We start from the raw sequence: 14,095 nt of genomic DNA on the forward strand, positions 1-14,095 counted from the left end.
TCACTTCGATTTTCCCGTGCAATGTTGTCGTTCTGAGCCGCAGAAAATTTCTACTGACTCATTGGATAATTCACAATGTAAATGTATGAAATGCAAGTGTGTAATACGCACTGATACCCTGCCAGCCTGGCGGCCTGACCCTCCACAGCATAACTCTGGCAGCGACAAAGAATAACACACACACACACACACACACACACGCATGCACACACACACACACACACGCATGCACACACACACACACACACACACACACTCACGCACACACACACGCACAGACACACGCATGCACACACCCTCACACACACACACACACACACACACACACCCACCCTCACATACACACACACACACACACATGCACACACACACACACGCGCACACACACGCACACACACACACTCACGCACACACACACACACACACACGCGCACGCACGCACCCCTACACACACACACACACACACACACACACGCATGCACACACACACATGCAAACACACACACACACACACCCACGCATGCACACACACACACACACACACACTCACACATTCATGCACACTCACGCACACACACACACATACACACATACACACATGCAAACACACACAAATACACACACACACACACACATATGGTTGCATTTATCTTTACCCTGCTTACTTAAATCATATAAAATGGAATATATTATTCTTACTGTATGGGGTCTTTTAAAAATACATACATCACACTGGAATATACTGAAATATGACAACATTTTTGTTAACACTTTACAATAAGATCACATGAATTGGCATTAACTAATGTAATTGTTAACATGACTTAATGATGTACAAATACATTAATTAAGCATGAAATCTAGTTAGTGTTTAACAAATACATAAACTAATGTATTCGTTACATGATTATTTACACATTATCAAAACATATGGTACTCATAATTATTTAACAATTAACAAATACATGAACTGGCATTAACTAATGTAGTTGTTAACGTGAATTTATGATGTACAAAGCTGTTTGTTAATGTGTTTGTCAGTAGTTAAGAACTACATTAGTGAATGCCATGTGACCTTATTGTAAAGTGTTACCAAGTTTTTTTTTAAAGAATAGTGACCTTCTTTGGAGTGGTGGGTGTTTAAATAGTTAAAATTACATGGTTTGGTGGCCTTCAACACTGCAAACCAGCCACAACAGTGACAGACACAAAAGGACAATTTCAGAGGTGTTGAAAGTTGTCTCCGATAACTTGAGGTTTCTGTTTCTCATCAAATGCCAACAAAAAGATTTGTCAAACCGTTATTACTTAAAACTATTTTTCCTCATGTTTTATTTCATGGAACAAAGTGCAAATATTAAACGATTATTGCATTTTCCTCCATCATTACGATTAGACACATTTCCATGACCAAATGTACGTAATGTGTGTGACCCCTTTAACTGGAGGCTATGAAAACCCTAATCTGATCCTTCGGCCCATTGTAATCATAAATCCATCCCCTCAAATTGTGTAAAGCACACAGGGACAGTTTGCGAGGCAATATTCTTTATCCTAAACATCTGGTATGGCCAGGACCGTTAGTTCCCTACTTAGTCTCTTCCAACATGCCTGTTTTATCTTAAACGCTTGTATCTTAAAAACATTCTACCTGCATGAAATACTGCGTTTCTCCATCAGCGTTAAAACTTTGACCTTGGGAAAACACTTCCTTGTCACCTGACTCATGATTTAACTGAAATCCAGCCTTGAATGTGAAGTAATTATAAAACATTATCTGAACCTTTTTATCTTCCACTTTATGGGTAGCATTAGCCAGACGAAAAAAATAATGGTAAATGGTAAATGGACTGCATTTATATAGCGCTTTTATCCAAAGCGCTTTACAATTGATGCCTCTCATTCACCAGAGCAGTTAGGGGTTAGGGGTTAGGTGTCTTGCTCAAGGACACTTCGACATGCCCAGGGCGGGGTTTGAACCGGCAACCCTCCGACTGCCAGACAATCGGTCTTACCTCCTGGGGCCCTCTTAGAGAAAAGGTAGGGGATGTTCTGATCAATGAGATTTTTTTTTTTTTTTAAATAAGAAGAGAAACTCCTCTGTTAACTCGCCATTGGATCCTGCCTACAAAATGCGGTCTTTGCTGTCAGCATCAATTCCACAGCCCTTCACGCAGGGGGGAAGCACAAAACAGAAATTGCTGAGGCATAATGCCTCACAGAGGCTTCCATATCTCAGCATTACAAAGGTGACATCACATTAGTAATAACTGAACACTTATTAGAAGCAAATGCTATTGAATTGTTGTTGACAGCATAGCATTACTGACCTAAATTGCTAGTTAGATAATGACTGATGATGACAGCTTTTGAAATAGTGGCCTTGCCCCGCCATTTCATGTTTTCACCACAGGAGGGCAGCATAGAGAATAATGTGGCACAGTATCAATATTCGTATTTGTGTACTAGATCTGTGGGAGTTTGATTGCGCTAGATTGGACAGGAATGTACATTCATTTGCTTTCTTCTTTCCTGCTAGTTTCAAACCCAGCTGACTCCCTGTGAACTAGTTTTTCAGTATTGATCCCGCAACCAAAGTCATGTTTTTTTTTTCAGTTTACAATTTTTATAAAATAAAATTAGATCAGCTTTTGAGGAGCTTGGTGATGTCACTGCTCCACAAGCATAAGCCCAAACTGAAGTTTGTGCACACAAGTGCGACTGTCTTGAATTGAGACAGTGACATTCACAGCAAAACATGATTCTGCACAAGAGAATGCAGAGCAGAGCTGCAGGAGTAAACATTATTCAGTATGACACAATGGAATGGAATGGGACACAACTAAACAAAGTGACTCAGCACAAAACGGCACTACACAACACAACATGTCACATAACGCAAACAGTGACTCAATGCTGCCTAACATGAACCTACGCAACGCAAACACCGCAGCCCGGTGCTCCACCAGGTGAAGCAGGTACGCAGGTGCAAGGCAGAAAAACAGTAGAGGATGAGCCCACTAATCTCTGCCGCATGGGCAGGAAAGGGAGCGCATGACTGGACCGTCGAAACAGGAGAGGGGGGAGGGGGGAGGGGGGAGGGGGGCGTTTACATTTTCCATATTAAACAGTCTCTTCACCTCACAGCTGTCACAAACTCCTCTTCTCTTTCCACTTCAGCTGATGGACACAGGTGTCAGCATCACGAATCCATGCAGAGGAGGCGATGCCCGCTCTCATTATAAGCACCGCCGCTGCCGCCAGCGACCTGCTCCACGCCGACGGAGCGGTGAGTGAGGACTTAAATCCGTCTCTCCGCCGGAGCTGATGGGACACACTGCGGCGTGTGAAGAAGGGCTGTACTGCAGAACTCACACAGGTCTCAGTCCCACCCCCCCCACCCACCCACCCACATTAGGGGGGTACCTGCAACAGGGCAAGGAACGTTTGGCAAAGAACCGAAACTATTGACAGAGAAGAAGCTGTCCGTCAAAAGAACATGGACCCAAAGTTAGGGTCTCAGTGTTTGAAGTCCACATTGAAAGTGCATCACAGATGTGCTGGAGCTTCGGTGTACATTCGGCTGTCTCCTCATGTTTACACAGATATGAGCCCTTCGGTTAAATTATTAATTCGTTCTCATTGCCAGGTCAGAATTCCACGTGAAAGTGCTTTTCATTGAAAGCAGACATTCGGATGAAAAGCCGAAAGAACTTATTATCTGTCTCCGTACTCTTTTAAGCCTCAAGTGAATAATGGTAAAAAATTTCAGTGTAATGATGTTCCCGTATCTTTAAATTACATTTCCACTGATCTTCTCACTCACTCTGTCTCATGATTTCATTTTCTTAGAATCTTCCTCCCTGTTTTTCTCTCCCTCTAAAAGCCCCCGCAGCTGGTTCTTTTGAAGTCCTTTTATTTCCATCTTGAAAGTTTTTATTATCTCTGCACTCCTGCACCTCCCCCCGCCATCAAAATTGGGTGTGTTTCACTTCTATGTCTTATGAAGGACAGTTGTGTGTCTGGCATTTAACAATCAAGTGAGTCACTCCTCTCCCCAGACTCAAAACTATGCTGCACACACACACACACACACACACACATACACACACATATAGATGCACCACGCACACGTGCATGCACACGTTTGGACAAAAATCTGGATGACTGCACCAACCTAGTCATTAAAACGGGGTGCTATAATGATGGCCAGCGTGGATTGGGGGTGGGAGGATGGAATGCATCTCCGGGTGAACGATGTACAATTTACAATTCCGTCATTTGTCAGATGCCCGCATGCCACCGGACCGGTAAAATAAAGGGTGGGAGGGGATGGTGGTTTTATTACACAGAAAAATCAACAGAGGAGATGGGTTTTCACATGTCTGTGGAAAACAGTCTTCTGTCTTCTGGAAGGACTGAGGAAGGTTGTTTCACCACGTGGGGACTGGGGGAAGGGGAGAGGAGGGAGAGGATCCGGGCTGTGTGGAGCAGTTACTGAGTGTCTGAAGTAATGGGGCAGCGCTGGGACAGCAAGCTGCTAAGAAGAAGAGCCCAAGCGGGGAAGCCTGGTTAGAGTGCACAGTTTAATCATTGTCAGGTGGTTGGAATGGGGCAACGCAATACAGGTACGATACAGGTGTGGGTAAGGACACAATAGCAGGTACCATAAACCTCAAGGCACGAAGGCACCGTCACAAAGGGAGCTTTACAAAGGAAACAGAAAGGAAAACTGGTGCAAAAACCAGGCCTGTGGACCCCCCCCCAAAAAAGAAACAAGTAAGGTTGAAAAAAAAAAACTCCCCAGTGGGAAGAAAAACACTCAAACGGTGGAAAAACTTAAAGGCCCGTGGCACACTTACTGCCACATGGCAATAGTATGTAGCCTTTAGTAAAGCTGAAAGCAGTGCAGAGTTTCCAGCTACGGTGTCTGGGTGAAGTCAGGCAGTGTTTGTAGCACAGGAACAATGTGACTGTGCAACAAGGCTGAAACCTGCCCATCACATCGAAACAGAGCTGCACGGGGTGGAACCCGAGTCCGAATACATAAGGCATGGCACACGGCCTCATCACTAGCGCCACCATCAGGCTGATACCAGACATAACAGAGATAACAGAGACCAGGAAGGTAGAGCAAAGGTAAAGTCAGATGAACAGGAGGCTAATAGGCCAAATAAGGGTACATACAGTACCTGTGGGAGGAGACAGTTACCACAACGCAAAGAACACCATACAGTCTCAAACAAAGCAGATTTTCTTAGATTTTATGTTCTAATTTTGCGTCTTTTTATTTTAATAATGAATGCATAATGTATTATAGTATTAATGAATACTATACAACAATAGGAACAATTTGAGTTTTTGAGCAACAAGAAATTTAAGTGCTTTTCTAGTAGGGAATCAGTGAATGCGCAGTTAAGTCCTCTTCTCCTACCATTATTATAGACCTTGCTGACTCCTAGGTCAATAAACAGCCTGAATTTGGTGTTTCTTTTCAACTGAAAGTTCAGAAGTTTGCTGAAATGTGAGAAGTTTGGCCTTCAATTTATTTTACCTGCAGTTCTCCATAGCTGCCAGTAGAGGGTAGCAGTGTTCCCACCAAAACCATAAAATCAATTCGTCTTGTTGCGCTCCAAACGTGCCATCTCGTTGTGAAGTTTGCACAGCGTGTTTGCTTTTGCTCAGTAATGATTTAAATCAGAATCTTTAATGCTAAAATCTGATTAAAGTCTGAGATATGTAAATATTCAGATATTATATTTTAATATTCTGTTAAATAACAACGTAACAGTTGAAATTATGGCCCAACAGAGGTTTGTAACACTAACATATACACTAATTCTATAATACCACATACCAAATTAAAGATCCAAATCCTTTTTGAAATCCTTTCTCTGTCCAACATATGCTGTCCTTGACATAGAGGTAATTGTAGGTACGGTCTTGAACCCACTGAATCGAAAATTAAAGAATCTATACTTTCTATACAATATTTCTGCTATTTAGAAAAAAAATACAAATGTTTTCAGGTTTCCAATGATTTTAATGTTTAATTCATTAATAATAATCAATTCAGTGTTACACCCTAACACAATCCTGCCAACTGTTGAAATGAAATGTTTCAGCATTTATTCTTTCCAAGTAACCAGTTAAACAAGTTACTGTGAGATTATGAGATTATGTGTTTAAGATATGTCTCTCAAATTTAGTGCCGCAGTGTATTTATTTATTGGAGAGATTAAATGCTGTCCCACATTTTTCCCACACGCCAATACAAACAATAAAGGCATTTTAATAAAAGAGGTGAAAACCAGAGTAGACTGTATCTCAAGTTTATTATGTTCATAGGCTCACGTTTACACAGATCTGATTACAGGTTTTTATAGTCTAAAGCCGAGTGTTGAGAAAGTGACTGCGATCCCCCAAGCCCTTAACACACGGACATAGAGGATAAATATTGTACAGCATATAACAAGTAAGGCTGGGAAGTCGGGAGTGTATCAGATAAGAGTGGACAGCATAGTGATTGAGTTTTTCTGTATCTGGATGCGTGGGAGTATGTGAGCATTCTGTTGTGGGTGTGTGTGTGTGTGTGTGAGTATGTGAGCATTCTGTTGTGTGTGTGTGTGTGGTTTGTTGTGTGTAGCATTCTGTTGTGTGTGTGTGTGTTGTGGTATTCTTGTGTGTGTGTTTTGTAGTCTTGAAGTATGAAGTATGAATTCGGTGTTGTGCTGTGTGTATTTTATGTCATCCTTGAGCTTTTTATAAGTAGTGGTGTCAAAAAGTGCTTAGTGTGCGTCATCTAGGCAGGTTAAGAAGAGGGTGCAGTGCATTCGAGGAGGGTGATTGAGACAGAAGAGGAAGACAAAAGGGTTTCAGGATCGAGAGAGCAAGGCAGACGAGGAGAAAGGACAACAGGGGACAGAGGGGCAGGAGTAGCCAGGGTAGGAGGACGGGCGCCCCCCCCCCCCCTCCTTTCTCTGCCCCCTCACCCCCCTGCGGGAGTGTGGGCGTGGGCGTGGAGGTCTGTGTGCGTGTGCCCGCGCTGCAGGTGCTGCTCCTTCAGCTCGCCGTGGGCGCTCTGGTGGGCGTGGTCGCCCGCGGGCAGGGGCGGGACCTCGGGGCCGGTTTCGGAGGGGTAGAGCTGCAGCAGCGCCCCCTCTGGGCCCGCGTCCTTACTGCAGGACTGGCAGCTGCAGTGCAGGATGCGCTCCACCAGCTTGTCCACGCGGGGGGCCTCGTCACTGCCCGGGCACTCCAGGGTGACCTGCAGAAAGAGCACGGGCCTGTGATGTGTGTGTGTGTGTGTGTGTGTGTGAGAGAGAGAAAGAGAGAGTGTGTGTGTGTGTGTGAGAGAGAGAGAGAGAGAGAGTGTGTGTGTGTGTGTGTGTGTGAGAGAGAGAGAAAGAGAGAGTGTGTGTGTGTGTGTGAGAGTGTGTGTGTGTGAGAGAGAAAGAGAGAGAGTGTGTGTGTGTGTGAGAGAGCAAGAGAAAGAGAGAGTGTGTGCGTGCGTGTGTGTGTGTGAGAGGGAGAGAGAGAGAGAGAGAGTGTGTGTGTGTGTGTGTGTCTTTATGTGTGTGTGTGTGAGTGTGGATGTGTATGTGTTTGTGTGAGAGAGAGTGTGCGTGTGTGTGTGCGTGTGCGTGTGTGTGTGTGTGTGTGTGTGTGTGTGAGTGTGGATGTGTATGTGTTTGTGTGAGAGTGTGCGTGTGCGTGGGTGTGGGTGTGTGTGTGAGAATGTGTGAGTGTGTGTGTGTATGTATGTGTGCGAGAGTGTGTGTGTGTGTATATATGTGTGCGAGAGTGTGTGTGTGTGTGTGTGTGTGAGTGTGGATGTGTATGTGTTTGTGTGAGAGAGAGTGTGCGTTCTGCCTGTGTGTGGGTGTGTGTGTATATATGTGTGCGAGAGTGTGTGTGTGTGCGTGTGTATGTGTGTGGGTGTGTGTGTGAGGGGCTGCAGACTGTGTTCACAGCAAAACTGATGTAACCCCAGGAGGGAGTTGCCCTCCTCTGGGTATGTAGACCTTCACTGGCACATTGTCACCCTTAAATCACTTTAATAGCTCTTAATTAATTTCTCTCTACTGATTTCCCTTTTGGTCACGCTGTCCAGGGCCAGCTATGCATGAGAGGGAAACACTAAACTCCTGGAATCTGGAGCTGAATGGAACTCCTGCACAGAGGAACCAGACACAGAAAAGAACAGAACGCACATGCATGCACATGCGAACATGCGCACACACACACACACACACACACACACACACGTCTGATTTCAGCATGATACAGACAGAAAACTCATCAACATACATATACAAACACACATGCACACACACACACGCACACTCACACACACATATGTCTGACTTCAACAAGACGCAGACACAAAGCTCATGAACACACGCATGCGCACGCGCACACACACGCGCCGCCGCACACGCACAGACTTTGACGAGATGCAGACACGCATCGCGTGGGTCACGGTCACAGTCTGTAAATGCTTCAAGGAGGGGCTGGGAGCAGGAGTGGGTGTGGGTGCAGGGGGGTAAGGGGGGAGGGGGAGTGGGTGTGGGTGCAGGGCGGATGGGGGGGGGGGGGCTGCATTGCACAAGAGCAGCACCGTGCCTCCACGGTCTGCGCAGCCGCGGGCGGAGTGCAGGGACAGTACTCACCACCTCCCACTGCGTCTGCGCAGGCATGCAGGAGTCGCAGTGCACCAGGGACTCTGTGGACTGCGGGAAGGTGTTGGGCACGCTGTAGCTGAAGCACTGCCCCAGGCATGCCCTGGGAGACGGGGAGGAGGAGGAGGAGGAGGAGGAAGTCACATCAGTGCATTTACTCTTACAGCCTTCACCACTGCAGCTGTACAGCAGAGTCCTCCGTAACAGTGTACGGGATTCCTACAGTCTGATCTGTGCAACTCTTTTTAAGTGGGAGCTGCCTTTGTGTGTGCATGCTTGTGTATGCATGTTTGTGTGTGTGTGTGTGTGTGTGTGTGTACTCCATAACAGTGTAGGGGATCCCTCAGTACAGTCTGATATGTGCAACTCTTGTAAGTGGACACTTCCTTTGTGTGTGCATGTCTGTGTATGCACAAGTGTGTGTGTGTCAGTATGAATGGCATGACAGTGCAGCAGATGGGAACTCAGCGTTGCTCTGACCTGTTTTGTATGGACTGGGGCTGGCAACCGGTGTGCCCAACGATCTGGGTGATGTTCTTGGCCTCACACCAAGCGCTCTTGTCAGGGAACAGTGCCAGGCGGTTAATGTGGGGGGGCGGAGCCGCCGCGCAGAGCGCCAGAAGCGTGTAGCCAATCACAGCGCACTGCCACATGACTGCACCTGAAAAGGGCTTTTGTAATATCATTTTTATTAGGAAAAACTCATATTGATTAATCTTATTATTAATATTTATACTCTAATTCTTGAAGTTTACATCTCCTTTGGTGGTCTTTTATTTATCCAGAGTATGTGAGAGCATGTGCTCTACATTAGTCCTATAGTGTGTATTTGTGTGTGCGTGTATATACACACACGCACAGACACACTAATACAATAACACCCTAGAAGAATTACAAGCAGTAGAGTTACAGCATTTAAAGCAGTTGCTGGGTCAATATGCATATGTTCTCTCTATAAACCATTATTTTTCTTCTCCATAATACATTTTCTAACTTTCCAGAATGACACACAACAGAACAGCCAGAGTAAAACTCGGAGTGCACACAGGCATCTTGGCAGATAGAGAATGGCTCGCAAACTGTGGCGGCTGGTTGTAGATTTGACAGTATCGATGTAGCCTACGCTACTTACACAGTATCCGCTTATTTTGGATTTACAGGGGGGTTAACAAAAAATAAATCTGATTCGCATCTTTATTTTTCATTGGTCTTGTCCGCGCTTCTAAAGTGGTGTTTCTGTTGTATGGACAAAGTCGTCAACATTCTATCCACGCGTTGATGAAATGAGAACATGTCAGTTAACATGTTCACATGATCCAACTTAACTCCGAACGCCCACAAAACAAGACAGGAAGTTTACGGTTACTGAGGGAGTCGTACTGTCTGCCTGAAACCACCTGACTCCAATAAACTGGAAAACTGCGTAACGATGCCTGAACAAAACCTCTCTCGCATTCTTGAGACTGCAGCCACTATTCGCCGTTATTGTTGGCTACATATTCGTATTATGTTTTCTTCTAAGTAAGCCAAGCTACATTTTACATAACACTGTGCCCTCGCAGTAATAACATTCCCCAGGTATACAATAACGCTCTTCCTCTCCACCTCCCAAACACCCTGCGGCAGTTAAAGGAGGGAAGTGCGTGAGAAATTGAAAACTGCAGTGCTAGTGAGTAAATAACTGATTCTTGTTATCACGTTACCCGATGCTTTAACTTGTCATTTTTATTTCGCAAATTCATGTTCGGAAATTAATGTAGGAAATGTACTGTAAAATCCGTCTCAGCCAAACAAATTTTCTGCGAAAAAGTGACCATTTTACTATTGTTGTCCATCTCACACCTATACGGAGTAATTAAGCACTGCCGGAACAACTTCTTAACTTAAATAATTGGTTAATTAGTTTCCTGTATGAGTTAGCCTAGCCTGGGTGTTCGGCATATCGGTGACGCACTAAAGAACATTGGCAAGTAGGTTTGTGAATGTAAAGTAATTATGACTGTTCTTTATGTAGTTGTCAGTTGTACTCTAGATTTTAAGACTGATACTTTATCGTAAACATGTGAACTCTAGGAGGAACATTGACAAATAACTATGATGATAAATTAAGTTCCTAAGATGCCATTTTAAGCGCAAATTTTAAATGGTTCTATGACAGATCGGGAAAAGACAGCTGGGGAGAGAGACATAGTGCAAAAGGAATATGGAGATTGTGAAAGACGTAATCTCGTAAAAACGTTCACTTACTGTTAAGAAGAGCAGGAAAAGCAGGCGAGCCGGGCCACCTAGACTACTTCACCCTGAAACCCTTTCACCCAGTCCCAACACACCGTCTCCCCTCGCTCTCACCCCACCCGCCCCGCAGGAGACAGGAGAGGCTGGGGAGAGATCCCCACCGAGAAGAGAACAATTAGACAATAACAAAATTTGATATTACAAAAGCCGACAGCGGAGCGACGACGGATCGCCCGAGAAAGGCAGTGTTTTAAGTGAAAACATTTGCATCGTCCAAAAAGAAGGGCAGACAGATGAGGGGAGGGTGAAGTGATAGCGCTCCCAAGCTCTATCTCTTTCTTTTCACAAACTCAGTCCCTCCCCTTCTCTCTCTCTCTCTCTCTCTCTCTCTCTCTCTCTCTCTCTCTCCTTTCTGAAAAGTACTTTTCCTCTTCGTAAATTCCCGGGGAAGATATTTCCCCCTCTTTAAACTAGTTTCTCTTCAGTAACTCTTGTTTCCCGGACGGTCTGTTTCATCCCGTTTTTACCTGGTGCTCCTCACTGTCTCTGTAGGCGCCGGCGACGCTAGACTGGAGTCCCACTGAGTTTCTGGACGCTTTGTAAAGAGGAAAAAATGTCAGTTGTTTCTGGCAGATCGAGATTATTGCTAATGCCGGGCCTCTTTTTTTCCCTTGGACACTGCCGCGCAGCACAACGGAGCAAGCTTACAACTCTATCGATAGATCAATCTGCTAACACAGAGCACTTAGTGTTTCTGTCTCTTTCTCTCGCACCTCCTCAATTTCAAAACCTACCTCTTTTTATTTTTATTTTTTTAGAAATTATTTTTTGACAGAAACCAGAAATGATCTTCGTGAGGCTAAGAAAGTAGCCCATGGCCCCTGACCCTATGTGGCTCGTCTCTCCAGTTGGTGACATTCTGAGTGATTGGTGCTATGTGGACGACTGTCCTACCTCTGAAAGCACATCTGTTCAGTCCAGCTTGCTGAAGTCATGCTGGACTGGATAGATGCATGCTGTCCTGTCTGTGAGGTGCTATAAGTATGGGTCCTGGGATTGTCTCTGCTTGAACAGCCTTCCCCTTGGAGTCAATCCACCTCCATCTCCGGGCTGTACTTTATTGGTCTGTGATTGGTGATGTCTGTTCAGTTCTGTGCTTTCACGATGGGGACAAGATCACAAGGGCAAGAGTCGCACTGATTACAGCCAATCATAAGCAGAGCAACGTGGTGCGCAGACTTGTGCAAAACAGCCCTTTTCCCGCTGTGTTCATAGCCCAAAAAAACATGGCTGCAGTCTTTTGTGCTTCAGTGGGGTGATCACCTCTGTCCCCTAACATTCAACAGGTGCTCAGGAGAGAGATTAGAGCTAAAGTTTATCGGGGTATTTGTTGTTTCTTTGGCAACAATTGTGCTATTGACAATATTAAAACTTTAATTATTATTCGTAAGAGTGTCATTATTCCAATTATGATTAAGTGCTGTAGAATCTATCAGACAGGCACAGGCAGGTATCCTGGCTGCACGGAAGTCTCACCTCGTTCTCTCTGCAGGTGTGCACCTTGGCTTCTTTCCACCCTCTCTCCTCCTCCTCTTCCTTCTCCTTCTTCTCCTCCCCTCTTCTCTCGCTTCACTGGAAGACAAATAATTTTGAGGGACTTGGGGAAATAGCGGTTTGGGAAAACTGGTTTTATTTTGTCAAGGTGTTCACGTGAGTGTCCATAAGCTTGTGAGTGATTGTGTTGTGAGAGAATGTGCGTGTGTGTGCGTGAATGCGTGTGTGTGTATGTATGTGTGTGTTATAGCGCGTGATGTAGTGCTCACCTGTTAGTAATAAGTGCTGAACTCCAGCCCAGAGCTGGCATTCCAACGCATTCCTGACATACTGCAGCGCCAGGGGCCTGGACAAACACACACACACACACACGCATACACACACACATGCACACACGTACACACACACACACACACGCATACACACACATGCACACACATACACACACACATACATACACATGTACACACACTGCACACTGACTACACATACATACACTACATACTCTGATTACACAAACACATACACTACACACTGATTACACAGACACACACACGAAACACTGAATACATATGCACATATACACTGTGCACTCTGATTACACACACACATACAGTACAGTACACACTCAGAATAGACAGGGGACACACACACACACATACTACACTGATTACACAGACACACTCACTACACACTGAATACATACGCACATACACACTGCACACTCTGATTACGCAGACACATACACTACACACTCAGAATACTCAGGGCACACACACACACACACATACACACACACACTCACTCTGACTCCACACATGCACACTACTAATTTACTGCAGACACTTAAAGGCCACACAGGCTGCATATTCTCAGTGCACACATACACAGCTGTTGATGAAACACACTCTTGCACAATGCACTCTCTACACACACAACTGAATACACACGCACACGCACACACTACAAAATGTTTGTTATACACAAAGTGTACTGTCAGACAACATAAACACACATACACATGCACACCGTGACTTACATATTCCATGACTCTGCTAGCAGTCAGAGTACCTGACCTGTGACCTTCGACCCCTGTCCAGGCAGCAGGCAGTCAGCTGGAGTTGAAGAACAATTTATCGTCCAATTGTTTCAACTGTGTGTGGGTGTGTGCCTCTAGTGCCCAGTTAAAGTCAGTGTACCTTTTCTCTGAGTGTGTGTGTGTGTGCGTGTGTGCGCACACGTGTGTGGTGTGTGTGTGCGTGAGTGTTCATGTGTGTGCGTGTGTGTGTAAGTGTGCGCGTGTGTGCTGTGTGTGTGCACACGTGTGTGGTGTGTGTGTGCGTGAGTGTGTGTTCATGTGTGTGCGTGTGTGTGCAAGTGTGAGTGTGTGTGTGTGAGTGCATGCGTGTGTCCGTGTGTGTGTGTGCGTGCGTGTGTGTATGTGTGTGTCCGTGTGTGTGTGAGTGTGTGTGTGCGTGCATATGTGTGTGTGTGAGTGTGTGTGTGCGTGTGTATGAGTGTGTGTGTGCGTGTGTGTGTGTGTGAGTGTGTGTGTGTATGAGTGTGTGCGTGTGTATGAGTGTGTGTGTGCGTGCATGTGTGTGTGTGAGTGTGTGTGTGCGTGC

General features: G+C 45.3%; 1 protein-coding gene and 1 long non-coding RNA gene across 4 annotated transcripts in view; one reads left to right on the forward strand and one right to left on the reverse strand.

Moving 5' to 3' along the window:
- The window catches only part of LOC135237094 (uncharacterized), a 39,904-nt gene extending 36,091 nt beyond the window's left edge, over positions 1–3,813 (forward strand). Inside the window, exon 2 of the long non-coding RNA XR_010324752.1 lies at positions 3,181–3,813. This is a non-coding gene — a long non-coding RNA (uncharacterized LOC135237094). The remainder of the gene's footprint in view (positions 1–3,180) is intronic.
- Positions 3,814–6,893: 3,080 nt separating this feature from the next.
- On the reverse strand, positions 6,894–11,511 carry nbl1 (NBL1, DAN family BMP antagonist). Of its 3 annotated transcripts, XM_064305193.1 has the most exons (5): positions 11,444–11,511; positions 10,929–11,059; positions 9,162–9,352; positions 8,673–8,784; positions 6,894–7,267 (listed from the first exon to the last, which is right to left on the reverse strand). In XM_064305193.1, exons 3-5 carry the CDS (start codon positions 9,332–9,334, stop codon positions 6,989–6,991), a joined length of 564 nt encoding a protein of 187 aa, XP_064161263.1. In that variant the 5' UTR covers positions 9,335–9,352; positions 10,929–11,059; positions 11,444–11,511; the 3' UTR covers positions 6,894–6,988. The 3 variants fall into 3 exon arrangements, with proteins under 3 accessions (XP_064161263.1, XP_064161264.1, XP_064161262.1); XM_064305194.1 differs by lacking the exon at positions 11,444–11,511 and having other exon boundaries at positions 9,162–9,342; positions 10,929–11,396; XM_064305192.1 differs by lacking the exon at positions 11,444–11,511 and having other exon boundaries at positions 10,929–11,382.
- Positions 11,512–14,095: the final 2,584 nt, after the last annotated feature.

The sequence above is a fragment of the Anguilla rostrata genome, chromosome 13 (assembly GCF_018555375.3).
Source record: "Anguilla rostrata isolate EN2019 chromosome 13, ASM1855537v3, whole genome shotgun sequence".
In the NCBI taxonomy this organism is placed as follows: domain Eukaryota; kingdom Metazoa; phylum Chordata; class Actinopteri; order Anguilliformes; family Anguillidae; genus Anguilla; species Anguilla rostrata.

Coding starts and splice junctions, on each gene's coding strand:
- nbl1 (XM_064305193.1), bottom strand. CDS start 9,334: ATGTGGCAGTGCGCTGTGATTGGCTACACGCTTCTGGCGCTCTGCGCG. Junction 8,785..9,161: donor CCCCAGTCCATACAAAACAG/GTCAGAGCAACG, acceptor CCCGTCTCCCAG/GGCATGCCTGGGGCAGTGCT. Junction 7,268..8,672: donor CGCAGACGCAGTGGGAGGTG/GTGAGTACTGTC, acceptor CTCTTTCTGCAG/GTCACCCTGGAGTGCCCGGG.